General features: G+C 36.4%; 1 protein-coding gene across 1 annotated transcript; it reads left to right on the top strand.

The window, feature by feature from the left end:
• The first annotated feature begins 3,075 nt into the window (after positions 1–3,075).
• Positions 3,076–17,786, top strand: HSD17B3 (hydroxysteroid 17-beta dehydrogenase 3). The gene is made up of 11 exons (XM_026671600.2): positions 3,076–3,282; positions 4,923–4,969; positions 7,552–7,627; positions 9,018–9,125; positions 10,687–10,754; positions 11,722–11,757; positions 13,435–13,469; positions 14,036–14,117; positions 15,097–15,162; positions 15,366–15,515; positions 17,119–17,786. Exons 1-11 carry the CDS (start codon positions 3,132–3,134, stop codon positions 17,212–17,214), a joined length of 915 nt encoding a protein of 304 aa, XP_026527385.1. The 5' UTR covers positions 3,076–3,131; the 3' UTR covers positions 17,215–17,786.
• Positions 17,787–18,012: the final 226 nt, after the last annotated feature.

The following is an 18,012-nucleotide window of genomic DNA, read 5'->3' as shown; positions in this document are numbered from 1 at the left end:
GTATCTCTGATCACATTCTAAAATTTAAACTGAAACCAGAGAATGAGACAATATGTAAGGCTTTTCCTCACAGTTGTCAAAAATGCTTTTTTCCAAACCTTGAGTCAGCGGAAAAGATTGGCTCAGTAATTGGATTGTATTATTGCAACATGCTTTACAAGGGGTTGCCTTGAAGGTCATCCAGAAGCTTCAGATCAACCCTATCAAAATAAAGTGATTTGGGGGTATGTGGTCCCCAGGATCTGATAATTTTCATCTTTGATCCATGACAATATTGTATTTCCTCTGATAGAGCCAATGAGACCCAGGGTAGGGCAACCTTTGCACAGATTCCAAACCGAAGTGGTGGGAAAATGTGCAAATATAACAAACGCTGACTGAACCAATAGCTTAAACAATTTACATTGTTTAAATAGAGAATACAGTGAATTTATGAATGCTAGTCTTTATTAATCCTGTTTTAGATGCTTTATTGCAATGTAATCTATGTAGGAAGGTCATCCTTTAGAAGAAATATGCTAACTTAATTTTATTCAAAGCTCTATTTGCTAGAATAAGCTCCTGAGAAATATTCTTCTGTAAATGTATTTATTGAAGGTCTATTTGGATTTTATTTTGTATCTTAAATTCATCTGCAATTATATTCAGGAAATACTTATATGTGCTAAATTCCATGAAGGAAGCAAGGCAATATGGCATAAAAGTCTTACTTGAAAGAAACTAATAAGTAGCAGCAAACAACAATATAACTTCTGACCTGAACTTAACTGTATTTACACACACTAGTTGCAGGCAATGGAGCATTCAGGGCAAAACAAATATACCCCAAAGAAACTTTGCTCTCCATCAGCCTTCCTGTCCCGCCTGAAATCAATATTTTAAAATTGTTTAATTAAAGAATAATACTGGAAAAAGCAAAACAAATTGTATTTATTTAAAAGAATGCAACTTGGACACTACCACTAACCATAAGATATTAGTAAAAATATTGAAAGACTAAAACTATCACCTAGTGGGATTTTGTTGGGTGGATGACTTTTGGGTTGGCTGTATTTCCAAGCATCCTGCAGGTCCAAAAATTCTGCCTACTCACCTTTTCTTGCTAAATTCCATCATCTGGAGTGTTGTCCTATGACCTCTGGAGGTCCCCAAGATCCTTTCAGGTATCCAAAATTATTTGCCAGCCTATGTTGAAAAATAATACAATATTAAAATCCCATAAAATAATTGTGAGAAGTGGTAGTGGCAGCCAATGCACCCATTTTAATTTTTAATACTCATAGCCCATATGAACAAAAGCTTTCTTGGGATCCTCCATTATTTTAAAAAGTGGGAAGGAGTCCTGAGATAGAAAAATGTAAGAAACACTAGTCTAGCCCCATGTTCTCCAATCTTGGCAACTTCGAGATGTGTGCTCTTCCATTCCAGTCAGCCTGACTATTGCTGAGAAATGTTGGAAATCAAATCTACATATTTAGAATTTGTCCAATTTTGCAGAAAGAGCCTTATAAACTCTTCATTTGGAAAAAAAATCCATGATTAGATTTGCCACATTGTGTATGGGGTTGTGGTTTTTAATAAATTGAAAACAAGTTACCAGTAAGTCAAGCTCTGGCAAGGCAACAGAACATTATTTTTCTTATCAAAATCGATGCCCATTTTCCACTCTGGGCACTCCTCATAATTATTCCATGCTGGTGAACAAAAAGGCTTTGGATTTCTAGGTCCATGCTGTTTGAGAGCTGAGCTAATTTTTTGAAGTCGCCGTGGCTCTGGAAAATCTGCATGGTCCTTACAAGATCTTGATTGGGTTCAAGATTTGATTAGGAAGGAGTCATTGACCCCAAAACTCACTGACTAGTCCCAACCCATGCTCAAGCACTCTGTACTTCTCTGTACACATTCAGAAATAGTCATAAACAAATTCATATTCTTTATTGTGCTCCTTCTGAACTCTGTCCTTTTGGCTGGTCATCCACACTGGTAGTTGTAGTAATATTAGTAGTAATAGTAATGCTACTTACCTTGCCATTTGGAGGAAAGGTGACACATAGATTGCAATCCTATATATTCTGCCTAATGTATTTATACTTGAAGATTGCTCTGTGAATCCACTAAATGATGCTGCCAGAAACAACAGAAAATTCAGTGATGAATTCCTCACTCCTCATCTTGCAATAGAATACCTTATGCCACCAGGCTTGAAATTTTGGACCTAGACAACTTAGAACTACGCTGCCTATACTCTGACCTCAGCTTGGTACACAAAATTGTCTGCTACAACATCCTACCTGTCAACTTCAGCTTCAACCACAATAACACATGGGCAAACAATAGATACAAACTCAAAGTAAACCACTCCAAACTTGATTGCAGAAAATACGACTTCAGCAACAGAGTGGGCAACACCTGGAACTCACTACCCGACTCTGTTGTTACATCCTCAAACCCCCCAAAACTTTAACCTTAAACTGTCTGCCATGGACCTCACTCCATTCCTAAGAGGTCTGTAAGGGAGCTGGCATAAAGTGCACCGCATGCCTATCATCCCTGTCCTACTGTTGCCATTTATTTGTACTCATTTATTATGTATATACTTATACCCATTTATACTTATATGTTCATATGTTATGTTCATACTTATACTTGTTTTCTCATACATGCTTGACAAACTAAACTAACTAACTAAAAATAAAATGATATATTAAAATCTTAAATAGGGTTAGTGAATTTATAAACAAGGAGGTAACAGTGACCCTCAGTAACAAATTGAGAGACCAGATCATCAGATGATGATGGCATCATGACAGTTTCCATGTGTTAGGAGTGAGCTCATCCCAAGAAGCCCAAACATTGAGTTATTTTTGTAAAAAAAGGAAAGTATCAACTTGGCTCTAAAACTCATGTTTTGGTTTGTTTTTCTTCTATACTGTTACATATCAGGACGAAGACATCATTTTGTTATTATTCTGAGTGTATTATTCCATGGAACAAGATTCAAATTATTTCAGAAGTTATGATTGGGTATATTTATTTCTCTTCTGCCAGCCCAGCTTTCAAAGTAGTTGTAGGCTGGACAAAAGCAAGAACTGTTTCAGCACTTGTCCAAGCTCTTCTTTTATCAGTTTCTCATGGATGAATTCCAGCCACTTCTGGCTCTCCTTGGAGGCATCTGCTGTTCCATTTTCCTGCTAAAGTGCATTTGGTTTTTAAAATATTTTCTTCCTTACATATGGAATTTTTTGCCTTCATCTTATTTTTGTTCAATGGGAGAATGGGCAGGTAAGAGCATCTTTGCTAGTCTTATATAAGACAATGTGGAGGGGAAAGATATTACTGAGCTAAAAAATCAGTTTTCCATATGGTTTATCTCTGGAAGTCTGGAGAATTAGAGAGCGAGAGAGAGAGATAGGGAACTTGTTTCATTGTTCCTAATGCATTGCTAGAGGGTTCCTTTCATTGTCTATTTTGACTGCGGAGCATAGAAAATGATTTTCCTTTATTTGGAAAACGTTTAAAACAGGCAAGTAATGGCATGGAGTCCAACTGGCTGTTTGTTTGTGTTATGCAATTTCATAATATTTTTAATGTTCTGCTTTTCAAGAATGTAATTGCTACTTTGTACGTATATGTGTGTATATTTTTATTCCAGTATGATTCTGTAGCTGTCCTCATTTTGTACATGCAAATACATTTTCTTTTGTCTGGGCTGTAGTTCCTTAATGGTGGGATAAATCACAGAATAAGACTGGAATTCTAACCATTAATGATTAGTATCTTAGACCACCTGTAAACATACAACTGCCATTCTTGGGAAGAGATTCTAGGTGGAATTTATATTCTTTGGTAGAGGGATTGGATGGAGAAAGATTGGATGAGAAGACTTAAAAGATTGAGAACCACTGCTTTTTTTAAAAAAAAAATTCTCATTCAAATCTGCAAGTATCCTCAGAAGAAAAAAAAAACCCAAAGAAACAGCTTATCTTATTAGAAGTTGGTAGGATTGTGTATCACAACCATTCTAGGCGTATGCTTGCTGAACTGCTCCAGGTTTTCTTTTTCTTACAATTTTATACAAGGGTACTTTTGTAGGAAAAATTGCTACAACATGATTGCAAAGTAAACTCTTGGAAGGAAACAAATATAAGCAATATAAGCAGTGCAAAATTATTTTGCGATCCTAAATGCCCTCTCCTAGAATGAAGTCTTTTTGAAAGCATGATGTTCTGATGTTCAGTAATTCAGAAAACTTAGAGCATTTGTAAAGGTGTTATTTCCTATGTCTATATAAAATCCCATTGAATTCACCAATATTTATTTTTCAGTGAAAAAGGACAGATTTTTACTTTTACATATATCATGATTGGATAGCTTATTCCCATATTTTCTATAAACAATATTTTCTCAATTATATGCTGAATTTCTATAGTATTGTATAGTTTCTAGCTTAGATCTGTTATTATATCCAGGTGAAGATAATAAATAAACATTATTGAGTCATCTTCCTAAAGCAGGGTCCAAAAATTAAGTAACAATTTACTTTCTCCCAACTTTTGGTATTCAGGCTTTTACTACTTTTATGACAATGTCTGCCTTTAATTTCAAACTCTCTTAAAATACAACCTTTTGAATAATCTAACTTCGTTTTTCCACTTTCCAGCAAGTAAAGCCTTGGCTGCAATTTAAAGAGTTTTTAGACAAGCAATTTGATTGATGCATATTATAAAACCAAATCACCAAATTTTTCCATTTGCTGCTTTCCATGCTGTTTCAAAACTAATGTAGTAAAAACTCTGTTCCAATATAAATTAGGTCAATTTACTAGGACCCTACCTGTCTTACCTCTGAAGATGAAAGTGGGAGGGGAATATATACATATTAAGGGAATAAGATAATTAAAGATTATATTCTTTTTTTTTTAGTGATCACTGGAGCAGGAGATGGAATTGGAAGAGCCTACTCCTTGGAGGTAGCAAACATGTATTTCATGACCAAATATTTTGGGCTTAGATTAGAATACATTCTCATATGCTTTGTAAATATTTTATCAGTAATACTGTGCCAAAATTCTTCTTCCAACTTGAAAGATTTTTTCCTTGCCAAAGATGTGTCAAGTTTTTTTCAGTTCATTTCTGGAAAGCTAATATTATAGTTACAGGGGCCTTAATGGTATTTGTGGTTCTATACAGTGGTGGGATTCAAATAATTTAACAACCAGTTCACCCAAGGTCAGGTTGGCTGTTGTGGGCAGCATGGCCAATACCTATCCTCCAGCTCTGCTGCACATACGGGACAAGCAACCTGACCTTGGATGAACTGGTTGTTAAATTACACACACACCCATCAAAGTGGATCCTTGGTGCTGTGCTGCGATGGAGAAACTGAAAATGGAGTGGCCAGTATGAGGGAAGGAGGGAAAGCTCCTTTCCTCATACCAGACGCTCCGTTGTACCATTTCTTCATTGCAGCACAGCGCCCAGGAATCACTTTGATAAGGGGGTGGCTAATTTAACAACTGGTTTGTGTGAACCTGTATGAACCGGCTGAATCCCACCACTGGTAAATCTGTCTACCTTTCTGGTGCATGCCCCTGAATGGTAGAAAAAAGAAATTCCTTTTTCTTTGGATTTAATTGACATTTGAGAACTACTATAGGTAGGCTATAGATCATCGGCAGGGTGGTGGCAGAGTGAAAGATTTGCCATTCACCCCACTGCTGAAGGACAACATTAACTAACCCTGCCCCAACCATGACAATTCATTTAAATTTCTATTTGCATTGGACTCTTTTATAAAGTAATTTCTTTTCCATCAATTTGCATAACAGTAAAAGGTATCGAATCATGACTAACTTTAGGGGCACAATGCTCACCTCCATTTCTTAACCGATGGAGCCAGCATTGTCTGAAGACAATTTCCATGGTCATGTGTCCAGCATGGATATATGCCAAAGGTGCTCAGAATGCTGTTGACTTCTCACCGAAGTGGTACCTATTAATCTACTCACATTTGCATGCTTTCGAACTACTAAATGGGCAGGAGCTGGGGCAGGAATGGGAGCTCACCCTGTTGTGCAGTGCCTGCATCTTGAACCTGGGTTCAAGCTCAGTGTCTTTAATCATTGAGCCATCATGCCCCCTCTTGCATAAGAACAGGAATACAAAAGTTACTTTAAAAATACTTTACTTTAATACAGGGACAATCCATTGCCTATCATAATTATCTAGGTTCAGAACAACTTGATACAAACAGACTGTGTTCTTCATGATAAAGATTTCTATGGACATTACTAAGCATGGCTTCAAATCCAGGAAGTGAATTAAGCTCTTTATCAATAAGTTGATATTATCATCAGATGCTTTCCATGGCATCAGTTCCAGAGGGTGAGATGAAAGCCACCTGTTTGCACAGAATATTGCTATTTCCAGCTGAAGCTGGGACCTATGTGTGCTGGAACATACCAAACAACAAACTGGTGAAACTCAATATGCTTCTTTTGTAGATGTTTATGTTAAGTTTTATGACACCATATTTTTAAACCAGGAAAGAAAATAGCTTAAAAAAATTTAAAAGGTAAAAAACAAAGTATTTTGATGGTCACCCTATAATGTATAATCTTTAATATAATCTTGGATATTCTACATACAGAGAAGAAAATTTTGATATCATTTTTGTAACACAATCATACAAAGATTGATCAATTGATTACATGCAGAAATATTTTTGGTTCTAGAAACCACATTGATTTTCTCCATGAAATCATATAAAGAGATTTATTAAATTTTACACAGTAAATATGTAAAGATACCCCCTCAACCACCCATGGTCAGTGTTCTGACCAAGGCTTCCTAAAACTGTAATTAAGCACACACTTAGTCAAAATAACTCTTGTTTTATTTCAATGCTGGGAATTATGTTCATTCCCACCCCGTAATGTGTCCCAAACAGTCCCTCGAGATAAGCACCCACCTTTATCTCCTTTGAATTGTTGCCAACAACTAAAATGCCAAATTAACTGGAAAAAAAAACCAACTGAAGTACAAAGTCCACACAGAGCTTCAAGGTTTAATCTGAACAGAGCGAACAACTTTGCTTCCTGCAAAGGTTTCTCTACCTTTGCACCTCCTTTATACCTTAGGGGAGGAGCAACCACCTCCAAGCCTTACTCCCAAGTCACCCCTTTTGTCTCAGCTGCTCTTGCCTTCTAGCAGTTCTGCACACACGTGCACTGGGAACAGGCTTCCCTTGTTCCTCTGCCTTGCTGCAGCCAGACTCCGGAGGCTCCACAGTCAGCATACAACTCCCAGATGGTCCTGTCCCCATCTCTGCATTGGACGCAGGACCCTCATCTGAGTCCTCCCCAGACTCCTGGACTGGTCCCCATTCCTGTCTAATTCTGCTGCCATCTGCACAGGCTGCCGGCAAACCACAACACTCAGTCCTTCTAAATGGCGGGACTGAGTTTACAGTACTTAAGCATGTTTTTTCACATAGGAGGTGCTCCATTAATTCAGCATCAAATTTTAAATATTGCTAAACTTTGTTTTTCAGCTTGCAAAGCATGGGTTGAACGTGGTTCTCATAAGTCGGTCACTCAAAAACATGGAGAAGGTAGCCTTGGAAATTGGTAAGTATCTAAAAAAGAAGGAACTTTGCCCAATATGTCTCATGTTCACATTGTAGCCTCACAGCAGAAGAATTCTTCATTAGAATGCAGCAAAAATGATACAAAACAATGAGCAAGCTTTCAAGTCTAATTTGACTGAATGTTACATTTAGAGAGAAAGAACTATACTGGTTTAATACTGCATGCAGAAAGCTTTAAGTTCTAGAATAATGCGTGGGTAGAGATGCCAGAATTAATTCAGTTAAATTCAAATATGTGAGATTTCATTTTATTTTTTAAATGAACCATCATAGCTTCCTATACAAGTTATCCTTACATTCAATCTGCAGTTGGGGCTAGCAGTTCATTAAGTGAATCACGGTGGGTTAAGTACAACATCATTTGACCACAATTTGCAACTTCCTGCCAGCTTCCCCATTGACTTTGCTTGATGGCAGCTGGCTGTGAAGGCCGCAAATAGTGATCACAGCTGTTATGACAGCTGCAACTTTGAGGCCAGATCACAAATCATCTTTTTCAGCACCATTGTAATTTCAGTCACTGAACAAATGGTCAGAAAGTGAGAACTACATGTATTATGTTTCAAATGACATTGTGATCAATAGATCAAAATAATGCATTATATTGTTCTAAAGCTAATTTTATTGAACTTACATCAGTGGTGACATTCAAAATTTTTTACCACCAGTTCTGTGGGCGTGGCTTGGTGGCATGGCAGGGGGAAGGATACTGTAAAATCTCCAATCAGAGGTGGTATTTTCCAGTTCTCCAAACTACTCAGAATTTCCACTACCAGTTCTCCAGAACTGATCAGAACCTGCTGAATATCACCTCTGACTGACAAGTTATCAGTTAAAGAAACCTTGCAACAACAGTGAAGGTAAACTTGTCCCATGATTCACTCTATCTTCCTCAAGAAAATGCTACTGAATCTAATAGCAAAACTCCATAAACTGCTGGCAGACAAAAATTGATTTATTCATGGCACAACATGTGATCACTTTGTGTCTTAATTACTAAGGATTTGACCAACTTTTATTAATATTAAAGCTTATTTGCTAAGGTAAACAAAATTTATGTAGATTTTGCTAAAATAAAATTTTAGTCAAAGTTACAATAAATTTTGGAAGCTGTTTCTTATTCATTGTGTGATTTCCAGCACTGGGTGAGAATTAATTGAATATCTGATATTAAGTTGTATAGTAACCAGTTTCCAATGGTTTTGCCATTCTCATAATCAGCAAATTGGCTCCAAATATATTTAAATGGAGGTAATATTCCAGGTAAGGTCCCTACTATGGTGTGCTCATAGATTTAATCTATTTAAACTTAAATAAATTATAGGGGGAAAATAAATTAATATAAACCCCCCTCCTTCTCCTCCATGCAGAACAAACGACTAAGAGAACTGTGAAAATCATACAAGCTGACTTCACAAATAATGACATCTATGAAAACATTGAAGAAAATCTTCAAGGATTAGAAATTGGAATTTTGGGTAAGTTAACCAAGAATAGGAAAATGAAGTCGCCAAAAATTAAACTGGTTCAAAGAGATGTTCCTTTTTATGAATTAGTTACATGTAACCATTGTTTTTTAACTCTGGTGAGGTTTTTTTTTAAAAGTCATCCATCAATAAAAGCAACCAGTGACAAGTGAAAAGAATTTGCTTTTTAAACACTATTTTGGTTGGCAATACTAATAAGAAGCAATTTTTGTCAGTTTCCCTTTTTACCTTTTCTTTATACAGGAGCGTGTTACCTGTCCAGAGTTAGAAGTCTCTGTTCTTCTGACCCTGATGGACCAAAATCCCACAAGCACTGCACCTTGCTAAGATTGAGTCACAGCCAGCTTTTTCCTATCCAAGGGCTTACAACCTCCAGGCATTAAGTTAGCACCTGATGAGCATCACTTGCCCAGCATGGGGTAGAAGTATATAATTGGGTATCATCTACACACCAGCTTACTGATGATACCAAATCCCATGTTGGTGAATGACCTCTCCCGGTGGTTTCTTATGAATTAGATAGTGGGGGAGAGAGAGAGACTTGTGTCATTAAGTACCCCACATAATAGGGGCCCAGGATTGGACCCCTCCTCCCCACTAGCATTGACTGCAACCAAACACAGAGAAAGGAGGAGAATCACTGCAAAATAGTGTTCTCCACTCCCAGTTCTTGGAGCCAGTTCAACAAGGTCAATAGTATCAAAAGCCACTGAGAGATCCCAGAAGAACCAGAAGAACCTTATCAACCACCACCACCCCATCCAAAGCCCTCCAAAAGTTGCCCACATATGCTACCAATGCTGCTTGGTACTATAGCTCAGCCTGAATCATACTAAAAAGCATCCCAATAAATTACTCAGGAAAACATTGTATGTGATAGTTTCTCTCCTTGTATCTTTTAAATTTAGATACTATTAAATTGTCTTCATCAGACAGACATGGTTGATCTGACATTATTAAAAAACAACACTCAACAATCATGTTTATCTGAATGGTTTCTGTGTATTCTGTATCTTCAGAAAAAAGCATCGTCAGTCAGGGTTGGGAACCTATTATAGGAAGCTGGTTATTTCATGAAAAAAGGCAAGGGTCTCTCCCCCCCCCCATTTTTCAGGAGAGAAAAATGGAGCTTTGCCTTAAAAAAATACCAATACAACTTAAGAGGCAGGAGTTCTGGAAACCAAAAGATTGGGACTTTGGGCTGCAATGTGATCCAGAGGCTCTAATGCAGTGATCCCCAACCTTTTTTACGCCGCGGCCCGGTATCCCCAACCTTTTTTATGGCGCGGCCTGGTACCGACATCAGCTGGGCACTGCCATCTTGTTTTGATGAAAAAGTGCTTCCGGTGAGCTTTCTACCCGGAAAAGCTCACCGGAAGCACTTTTTCATCAAAACAAGATGGCGGCGCCCAGCAAGCCAGCGGCCCGGTAGGACTTGTTCCACGGACCGGTACCGGTCCACGGACCGGTGGTTGGGGACCCCTGCTCTAATGGTTTAACTGTACTTCACGATTCTAATTTGCTTTTTGCTTTTTCTTTTCTTTTTTCTTAGTTAACAATGTTGGAATGCTACCTAATCGTTTTCCATGCCATTTTCTTAATATTCCAGACAAAGATGAGGTAAGGATTCTTCTATAATAGTAATAAGATCATGTATTTGTGTTTTCACACAAAATGTAGTATCAGCAACACTATGTAGATCACACCAGAAAATCAACTCCACGAGGACCATAAAATTATACTTTATTGAGTTGAGCTATAACACAGAGTATTTATTGTAAGCTCAACTGTGTTTTACTACCTCTTCTCCTTATATTCCAGCATTCAAGGTTCAGCTTCTTTCCAAATATTTTCTTATTTATCAGAGCTTAAACAATGTTTCAGGTAATAGCTCTAGTATATTTCTATTGTGATCATCTCTAAGTTTTGTTGAAGTATATAGGTAGCCAATAAACAAGTTTTCTAAATTCTGATTGAAGCTTGATTGACACTTGAATTGTTTTTTTATGAAGAGAGAGTTCAAGCACAGGGTAAGCCTGGATTCACTATACAAATGCCAAAGGGCTAGGACTGACTCCTAATTTTCTCAGAGTTTTATCTATTTGTTCCCAAGAGAAGGCTTCTAGTCTGGGGCAATTCCTGTATTATAGGCAGAGCATAATAAAATAGTTTATTTGAACTCTGCATGTGTGGGTTTGGTTGTTCTTGCTCGACATTTTAACTAGAATCAAACATGCGTTTCTGGACACAATTGGATGTTTGAGGAAGTGTAATGGAACATCGCCAAATTGGTTGTTTTGGATAGTAGGCAGTCAAGATGTTTATTTCTGCAGCAAAATACCAATTTTGTAGAAAGGAGAAATGTCAGGTTGGGGAAGACTGATGTACTACATACAAGCCATCTTGCTAAATAATGTTTGGCTTATCTTGTATAATTATCATGAAATAGGAAGGCTCATTTAGCCTTGGTGGGAACAGATTTTTAAACATCTCATTCTAGAAACTGAGGCCAAACTGAATTTTCTGAGCATGTTGTTTTCTTCAAATCAACACAACTGCCATGTAATCCATTTATTATTTTCAACAGGACCTCATTAATTGCAATATCATGTCTGTCACTAAGGTATGTATTAAAAAACCAGACCAGCTCTTTATGTTTGTTTGCCAAAAAGTAAGGCATGACATTTGAATTGAATGCAAAGAAACAGACATTGACAATATCTGGCCTTCCACAAGTTGTTGGGTTACAACTCTTTGTCATCCCACAGATTAAGGGTGGTACTTACTCCACTCTTCTCTTTCTGTTATATCATTTGCACCCAAGGATTTTCTGTCCCTCCACTTTGCTTTTATGCTGGTTCTCTTCCTCTTTGGATGTTGAAACATGACTTCAGAATGGGTATTCACTTAGGCTGGCTAAAACTGAATATGACAAGTGCGTGATAGCAAAACAAAATTTCTAAAACTGGACATACCAGTTTTACTTTCCCATTACATCATGCAAACAAAACAATTTTAGTGATAAATATGTGAAAGCAGGTATATTAGTATTCTTGCTTATCATTTACCTGTAGGCAGTGTAGGAAAGTGTAGATTTTCACTGGCATAATTTCTCACAATGTTCTTTGTAAAACAAAATGGGTGCTAGTTTAAAGCACCAACAGGCTTAAAACCTGTATTTCACCTCCAAACACCATACAAAATGATTGGATTGTTTTTAATCATGTCTCCTTCAATAGAAAAATTGTTTGTCCTTATCTTTAATCAGCTGAGATTTATGTAAACATGAAGGTCAACTTTCAGTTTTTTTAGCCGGTGGGCAGTAATAAGACTGTTCTTGTGTATCTGTCATAAATCCTTTCTTTGTGTACAATAGCTTTACTTCAGCAGAAAGATCACTGGCTGATCTTTTCCTTCCTTTTAGAAGTATTATAATGCAGCATTTAGTTCTTGACTCTTATCCTGGCAAAACTAGAATTTCTTTCTTAGCAATTTGGGAAAGCAGCATCACTTGAACTGATGTAATTTCATAGCAGTTTTAGCTGATAATATGACACTAAAGCCTTTGCTATCACATTTCCTTCTGAGCTATCAGAAAATGCTGCTTAAGCTTTGTGTTTACAACTTACCCCAAACATCTTTAAGTGATATCAAATGGTTTTATTCCCTAAACAGAATCTGACAGCTGCTGCTTTGATATTTGTTCAAACACTTTTGTTGGTTCAAACCAACAAAAACAAACTGACAAAAGATGCAAAATATTTTGGTTGCTGTATGCATTTCTAAATAGGCCCTTTGATTTTAGATTTGACAAATTGTCAAAAATACCGTTCAGTGCAGCCTCAGCAGAGACAGGGAATTGGACCTTCCCACATTGGCAAGTCTGCGTTTTCCACTTAATTGATTTTTATTTCTAATAAGAAAAATGTCGAGGAAACTCTGAATGTTATAAGCAGACAATAGCTGCATAACAAAAGCCTTACCTGGAAGCATTCATGGAAAACTCTGACTATCATTTCTCATTAGTTTACTTTAACAAGATGTAAGAGGTTTTTCTTGCTACTTACAATCAGCTATTTAATGACTCTCTCTCTCTCTCTCTCTCTCACACACACACACACACACACAGAGAGAGAGAGAGAGAGAGAGAGAGAGAGAGAGACAGAGACAGAGACAATATCCAATTTTGGACATCAGTATATACTGTTCAGGGCATTGTGGTGGCTATATTATCAATGTTTGCTGAATTGTCTCAAACAATCTATGAGGTCTAGTTCTAATTATACTTTTTTTTTTTTAGATGACGCGAATCATTTTGAAACAAATGGTGGCAAGGTAAAGCAACTTTTCACATTTTAATTTATTTATTTATTGTTTTCTTCAGGGATGCTTTTCGATTTTAATGAACTTTGGGCTGATTTGGGTTGGCATGAATTACACCATTTTCCAGAGTACTGCATAGTCGCAAACCAGATATTAGGCCATGTCACAGGCTCAACGTATGCAGCCCAACCAATATCATAGAAAGGATGTTCCATGACAATTTTCTTCTAACCATAAATTAAGCAACTGCACCTGCTAATGAACTACAAATTCACCAGGAATTTGAACCCATTCGTTAATGTTATTCTAGAAGTTTTCAGGTTGCCCTTGAAGGATATACACTATGGCAGATTTTTTTATTATGGATTTCTCTGGACATCAAAGGAAAGACAAGAATCTTACAGTCCTTATCCTATATATGTGTGTGTAAATACTTATTAGTTCAATGAAATGCCATAAATCTTTAATGATCTAAGAAAATTGAGATTGGGTAAGTACTGGCTTCTATGAAATTTGAGTAAGTATATTAGTTTAGTGCATGCAAAATACCTAAAAGTTATTTTCATTTTACATTTCAGAAGAAAAGGTCTAATTCTTAACCTTTCATCAGCCATTGGCACCTTTCCTTGTCCTTTATATGCAATCTATTCTGCATCTAAGGTATGTCATGAATTTTTTTTTGTATTTCAGATTCTATCTATTGTTATTGGTTTTATGAGACTAAAAAATACCTTGCCATAGTGGAGTTGGATTTCCCTAAAGGGAGATCTGAACAACTGTGCGATATTCCTGATGTTCTTTTCTAAAAGCCGAAATCAGACATCATATACCTCTATTACAAGACTGTGATGATCTCTGCAACGGTTATTCAGAGCCCTGATGTTAGAGAAAGTGGAAAGCCAGAGAAAGTGGGGTTTTTTTTCCTCCCATGAAATGATGAAGTAGGAATATAGGACAACTTCCTATCAGCTAATGTACACAGTTATTTGTTAGTCTGCTAGCACAAATTAAGCAAGTCCCAAGAAAAGGGAGAAACTTTGTCTAAAGTGTATTTTTGTTTTAATCCCACATTACTTTAAAAAAAAGTTACTAGAAAACAAATATGATTTGCCCAAAACAAGAGGGGGAGAATTGGGTAAACTGTGTCAGTTTTATTTTGAACCCTTTCATCTTTCTTCCCCATTATTATGACAGCAAGCTTGTTTACCTATCCCAGTTCTTAAATTGTTATTCCTTTTTCAAATGTTTATTTGGAATACCTGAACATGTTAGTTATAAAAATAACTCCCAGTTCACTAGAAGGAAAGAATTATCAGTTTTTATATATGTAGCCCTCTTGGGATTGGGATTCCTGGATAATCCTGTTTTCCAAATTAACATACATATTGAGGATGTCTCAAGGGGTGTTTTATATCTGAATTAACTAATCTGAATTTGGGCGCAACTTTCTATATTCTCAATAGGAAAGAACTATTCAGCAATGGCACTAGGTAGTGATAGGAAGGAAAAAATGGAAAGATTTTGAAAAAGGGCCTTGAATGAAATTAGGTTTTAGATCTACCAAATAATTTGACAAATATGTACAATCAATGTCATATTCTTTAAAGCTGTCCCTTGATTTCTCTGTAATTTTACCTAGGCTTTTGTATATACATTTTCCAAAGCACTTCAAGTGGAATATAAGTCAAAAGGAATTGTGATACAGGTAATTACATTTCTTTTTTTCTTTTTGCAACAAGCATCAAATTAACTGAATAGATTGCATGTTTGGGGCTTTGGAAATTTTTATTGTTTTCTTTTCTCCTGCTTATAAAAACTCCTCCTTTTCCTTCTTTTTCCAATGAAGTATGAACATGTTACAGTTTACAACATCTGAAACAGTGTCTGTTATTTTTCTCCTTATTTCAGGCAGTGACTCCCTTTGCGGTTTCTACTCCAATGATCATGCATAAGCAACCCAATGTGATCACCAAAACAGCAGAAGAGTTTGCACGAGAGTCACTGAGATATGTTACATTTGGTGATGAAACATTTGGATGTTTAGCCCATGAAATCTTGGTAATAACCAGCTATGAATTTGAGTTAGCTTACAAAAATATAGTGCTTTCCCCTAGCACAGTGTTCCTCAACCGTGTCAACTTGAAGATGTGAGGACTTCAAGACTGGCTGGGGAATTCTTGGAGTTGGTCCACAGCTCACTGTGGACTTCAACTCTTCAAGATGACAAGGTTGAGAAACACTACTCTGGCAGCAGTTTGTACTGTGTTAGTCTATGGTAGCCAAAAATTAGGAATCTGGTAGCATTTCCCCCCCCCCAACTAATGCATTTTATTAAAAGGCCTAAGTTGATGATGATCACATCTGTTGAAGCAAGTTATAACTTATGAAAACTCATGCCTTTTAATAAAAAAATTGTTAGTCTGAAAAGCTGCAAAAGATTTTTCTGAGTTTTAACTAGCAGTATATAAGACACTGATGCTCTAAGTTTAATTTTAGCTTCAGTAACTCACACTCCAAAACTAGTCTTCTTAGGAAGAAAACCAGTTGCCTGCCCATATATTATATGATTTTATATGGTCATGCAAATACCACATTGAATTTTTGAGATTTGTGAAGAATCCTATCACAGACTTAAAATTAACTCTTGCCTCTTATATCTGTTTTTTTTTTAAATCTGAAAATTAAATTGGTTGTAAAAAAGCGGAGAGCCATGTATGGTGCAGAAACTTGGAGTTGTACATTCATAATTTAGAAAATACATTTTGTATTATGCCATACTGAAGAAAACTTTAGATCTTTTTGGTGTTTTACCAAATCCATATTGATTATGGATTTGCATCTGAATGTTTATAACACTATAATGATGAAAGATCTCTACCTTACATCACATGCTTTGCATGTAGAAAATCCCATGTTCTTTGTAACCAGACAAGTCCTGGTGCTTTTGGTTAAAGAAAGATCTTGGATCTATCGCTCATAGACAAAACTGTTTCTTGATACTTTCCAAACATGATAAACTTTAAGGACTATAAACTCCAACCAGCATAAGTGTGGATGTGCTGCTTGGATGTTATGGCAAAGGGAATCAAAAACATCTGGATGGGACAATGTTATTTAAATATCTATTGTACTTAGAATATACAAGCGGGACCAGAAAAGCAAGCTTGCTGAGAGGTGAGCTGAATCATAAATGTGCAGGAACAATACAAGCTTTCCAATCAGAGGTGGTATTCAGCAGGTTCTGACCAGTTCTGGAGAACCAGCAGCGGAAATTTTGAATAGTTCGGAGAACCGGCAAATACCATCTCTGACTGGAGATTTTACAGTATCCTTCCCCTGCCACGCCCACCAAGCCACGCCCACAGAACCAGTAAGGAAAAAAAAATGAATCCCACCACCACTGTTTCCACTGTATTGTAAAAGGTACTTTCACTGCCAGGGAAAGGTGTTAAATATAACACCGTAACTTGACTGCATTTGGGTGCCATGCATGGCAATGCCGGTGACAGGAGATTTGAAGCTCTGCCTCTGGCCCCCAAATGCCTTTAGCTTACTCTTGCTATAGTGCACCAAATGTTGTGCTGTTCTAATTTATAAAAGTGTGAGATCGTTAATTAAATTAATCTTAATCGTTTTTCTCCTTCTCCTTCTTTTGATAAAGGCACGATTTGTACAGTGTATTCCATTTTGGTTGCTCCAGAGCAACAAAGTACAAGAAACTGTGATAGGTCTTTTGACAGAGCATTCCAAAAGATAACATCTTATCCGCCTCGGTGAGCCTGCTTGAGAATCTGGCAAGAATTATAGCAGGAGTCAACTTGATTAATTGCAAGATTTTGAAACATGCATGAAAAGAGTCCTTCAGTATCTTTTTTTTAAAATCATGTATTCATTTTGCTTTGTTTATCCATTTTTATTGCTTCCATTACTTGCTGATGCATATTTTTAAGCACTGTTATTTCCATCATGATTTATACTGTTGATTTTATTTTCACAATGGCTTTAGTGGGAAATAATTGTATAGAACTATTTTAGGAAAGAGTTCAGTGTATTAGATATGAACAAGACAAATGGGGATATGAATATTTAGTATGTATCCCATCTGCAAATAAAAGCAGACTATCATATAATTTTAGTTAATTATTTTATTTTGTTTGTATGTAAATAATATGATTTAACCCAAATGATAATACTTTTCTTTTTAAATGATAGATGGGAATCACTTTAGAAGAAATGAAGATGTGTTTTTAAATATAATTATCTATCTATCATCTCTATTTTTTGATCCACATGCATTTTGTATAGCTTAATAAATACTGTTTACAAGCCATTTATTTTCTCTTTTGCTTCTGTATCTTCCTTATTTTTCTTCTGAAACCCAAACAACCAGCTCACAGAATGGTAATTAGAATAGATATGTACTGATAATATCCATACCTGTTGAGAAGGAATTAGCATTAGATATTTCTTTTTATCAATGTCTGCTTTTGAGTTGATTCATTCTTGAACACATACAGATGTATGTGGTGTACAGATGTATCTTGGTTGAAATTTT

Source organism: Notechis scutatus, chromosome 2 (assembly GCF_049901735.1).
Source record: "Notechis scutatus isolate UNSWTSFEM ecotype Mainland chromosome 2, rNotScu1.2, whole genome shotgun sequence".
Taxonomy (NCBI): Eukaryota; Metazoa; Chordata; class Lepidosauria; order Squamata; family Elapidae; genus Notechis; species Notechis scutatus.
The sequence above is the reverse complement of the archived record's forward strand: the minus strand, read 5'-3'. Positions and strand labels throughout refer to the sequence as shown.

What these genes read in the sequence shown, in the direction of transcription:
- HSD17B3 (XM_026671600.2), top strand. Translation starts at nt 3,132, where the DNA reads ATGGATGAATTCCAGCCACTTCTGGCTCTCCTTGGAGGCATCTGCTGT. An exon ending in ATATCATGTCTGTCACTAAG is followed by an intron (nt 11,758 to 13,434) that starts GTATGTATTAAA and finishes TTTTTTTTTTAG; the next exon opens with ATGACGCGAATCATTTTGAA. An exon ending in CAATCTATTCTGCATCTAAG is followed by an intron (nt 14,118 to 15,096) that starts GTATGTCATGAA and finishes AATTTTACCTAG; the next exon opens with GCTTTTGTATATACATTTTC.